Raw genomic sequence first — 3,185 nt, 5'->3', positions numbered from 1 at the left:
GAAATCCAAGAACGATAACACCCTGATATACCATATTTGCACGTATATATGCAGTAATTTTTACAAGAGCGGTGAAGTGCTGTGCCATGTGGGGTAATCGGGTTTGGTTTATATGGATTTGTGAGCGCATGTCTATTCAAAACAGTAACCTGTTGATGTACAAAGACACTCAAGAACTTTAGAGAGGAAAGGAAGAAATGGAAATAAATAGAGCGGTAGTCTAAGAAGAAGGAGGAATTGGACTTTTTAGCAAAGGAATAAGTAATAGCGGTATCTTATTAAAGCGACGGGAAAATATAAGAAGAAATACATATGATGATATGATCAATAAGGTCAATTAGAGTTTTGGCTCAGATTGTCGACTCCAACGGCATTAGACGAAATGAACATTACGTCCTCTCTAAGGGCACTATCAGGCAGGAAGAAGGATAGTCAGAAGTTGAGGTATTTGAAAAAAAGTTAGGTTGATGCATTAGAAGGAAAGTTTAGGATATCCTACTTACCGAGAAATTTTTTCAGAAGAAAAGAAGTCCAGATTAAGGGAGTCGAGACCAAAGAAGTCATTAATTCACCTTTTTGATGGTTCTAACTCCAAGTAACTTAAGAAACTACCAAACTTTAGTTGGTCCCCAAATTCAACGAAATTATGAATTTGAAGCCTTTGATCATCTCCGCATATTGTACTGCAGTGATTCCGTAATGCATGACACTTAGCTTTATATTTATGCGAAGGATATTAAAGGCAGATGCTAAAGTAGGTAACACATTTATGTAAATTCGTTTTTTATCTTATGTGTATCCAACTAGTAAGTCCTCACCGATTACAGAGACAACTGCTCCAAATTCGGCATAATTACTACAGATTTCGATGCCTCTAAACCTAGTAAGTAGCATGTTGAGTTACCTTTTACCATCGTAAAACTCAGGAAGTCACAAATCCCATATAAAAAACTAGTAGGAATCTGAGAACTAATAGATTTTAGTGTGGTCATTTAGCCTTACTAGGTTTTTGAACTGGCAATCAAAGCGCGGGGGGCGCATTTTCAAAAGTGGTCTTTATTAGGTACTGGGCCTTACATGGATCACCTGATACTTACCTTACAATGGTTAGTAATCTACGCCTACATCTAACAAATATTTGAGACTGACACAATTTTCGTTTTTACTCCTTCGCGTAAAATTGTACAAAGCTGAAGACTGATTTGTCAGTATTTTTTACGTTTTTAATATTATTTTTGAATGCAAATAAATACATATACGATACAGGTGTGATTTATTCATTTAACAATAAGTAACTCTATAAACTTAGTAGTATAATGCTAATCAACGTGATTTTATTTAAAAAAAATGCAAATATTTCCACGACTTAAACCTAGTGAGCATTCGTCATTTAACGGGGTTTTAGAATAGGAACGCATACAAATTACTTCAATATGTAGGGTCATTACATAGCTAAAAAACGGTCACAATCCAATAACGTGTGTATTATAAATGTTTTCTAGGTAATATTTTAACAGATACAATACTATAAAATTGTTCAGTACCTTTGCGGTTATTAAGCTATGTTTTGTTTATTACACAATTCACAATTACGATACTATAAACACGTAAATTGACTTTGGCCGTTATTTAGATATTTTTTATATATTATTCAATTCTAAAGAACGGCTAAAGTATACTTAACGGTGTTTTAGGAGTAATATCGTACATATTTTAGTAATTATTTGCAATACTAAAACACAAAATTGTGATTTTCTAATTAATAAAATAATATTTGAGAAAATGGTTTTCAAAAACAGTAAGCATAAATTTAGTTTTAATTTTTGCATAAAAGAAATCCCGAATAAATGTACACATTTTCTAGAGATATTGGTTTGAACGTTTTTTGCCCATATCTCAAAACTATAATTTGTGGGTTAGATAGGTTTTAGGGATAGGACGGCAGAAATGATTACAAAAATAAATTAAATTAATTAATTATTAGCGGCACTAGGTAGAAATCATCACTTTGTTTGGCCAGTGATGATTTCTACCCAGTGTTTTGTCATGGGGCAGTTCAAGCGCTCAGCGAACATGCTCAGGATGGTGTTGGAGCTGCCGCGTACTCTGTTCAGCAGTGACGCTACTCTCTTCCTTCTGACGGCGTGAAAGCCATCAGTGCGCGCCTCTGCGAACATAGCCGACGCACTGGAACGTCGCGGCAGCTTCATCAGCATCCTGAATATGTTATTATATAGAACCCTGAGCGTATTGTATGTGCGCTGCGTATGACTCACCCACAGGCTGCTGGTGTAGAAGGTTTGGCAATAAGCCTTAAATAATGTGATTTTTACTTCCTTCGTACACCGAGCGAACCTGCGGGCAATCATGTTACCTCGCACAGACAAGGCCCTCCTCTCCCTCTCTATATCCGCATCGTCTCGCAAGTCCGGCGTGACTATGTGCCCTAGATATTTAAACTGGTCCGCTACCTTTAGTGGAACGCCGCCCAACATTACCGGAGGCACAACTGTCGGGTTATATTTATTCGATTTAAATATCATAACTTCACTCTTTTTAGAGTTGTACCTCAAGCCATGTTGTTCGGCATAATTCTCACATTTGTTAACCAGTTGCCTAATTGCGTTGATGGAGGGTCCCAGCAGCACCATGTCATCAGCATAGCTAATATTATTGATACTGACACCGTCAATATGACATCCTACATGCATGCTGCTGAGTTCCTCGATCAACTGGTTTACATAAAGGTTGAACAGAATAGGCGACGACAACCCCCCTTGCCTGACACCACACTCAAGCCTATATTCGTCGGACATTGTATTCAACCATCTCACCTGATTGACCTGGTTGCCATACCAATATTTTAAAAGGGTAATACATTCAGCTGGCACGTTAGCTTTTCCCACAATAGGCGGTAAGCAACCAGGTCAAAAGCCTTAGACAAGTCCAGGAAGCAGGCATAGACCGGTGTTTTCCTGTCCTTGTAGTATCCGATAGCCCGCTTAAGACACACAATTGCCGTCTCAGTGGACAAACCAGCTCTAAATCCAAATTGTGCGTCATGCAGCTTAATGTGTTTTTTGAGCTGTTCATTAAGTAGGCTATCGAGCACCTTTGAGGTTACAGTAGCTAGTGATATAGGCCTATAGTTAGTGATATCAGACACGTCGCCCGTTCTGTTCTTG

The 3,185-nt window shown here is 37.9% G+C and overlaps 1 protein-coding gene across 1 annotated transcript; it reads right to left on the bottom strand.

The window, feature by feature from the left end:
• Window positions 1–2,003: 2,003 nt before the first annotated feature.
• Window positions 2,004–2,816, bottom strand: LOC133527126 (uncharacterized). The gene has a single exon (XM_061864015.1). The coding sequence runs from the start codon at window positions 2,814–2,816 to the stop codon at window positions 2,004–2,006; it is 813 nt and encodes a 270-aa protein (XP_061719999.1).
• Between the last annotated feature and the right edge of the window lie 369 nt (window positions 2,817–3,185).

This window comes from Cydia pomonella, chromosome 17 (genome assembly GCF_033807575.1).
Source record: "Cydia pomonella isolate Wapato2018A chromosome 17, ilCydPomo1, whole genome shotgun sequence".
Lineage (NCBI taxonomy): Eukaryota > Metazoa > Arthropoda > Insecta > Lepidoptera > Tortricidae > Cydia > Cydia pomonella.
Note: the sequence above shows the minus strand (reverse complement) of the source record. Positions and strands in the feature narration are given on the sequence as shown.

Coding starts and splice junctions, on each gene's coding strand:
- LOC133527126 (XM_061864015.1), bottom strand. CDS start 2,816: ATGTCCGACGAATATAGGCTTGAGTGTGGTGTCAGGCAAGGGGGGTTG.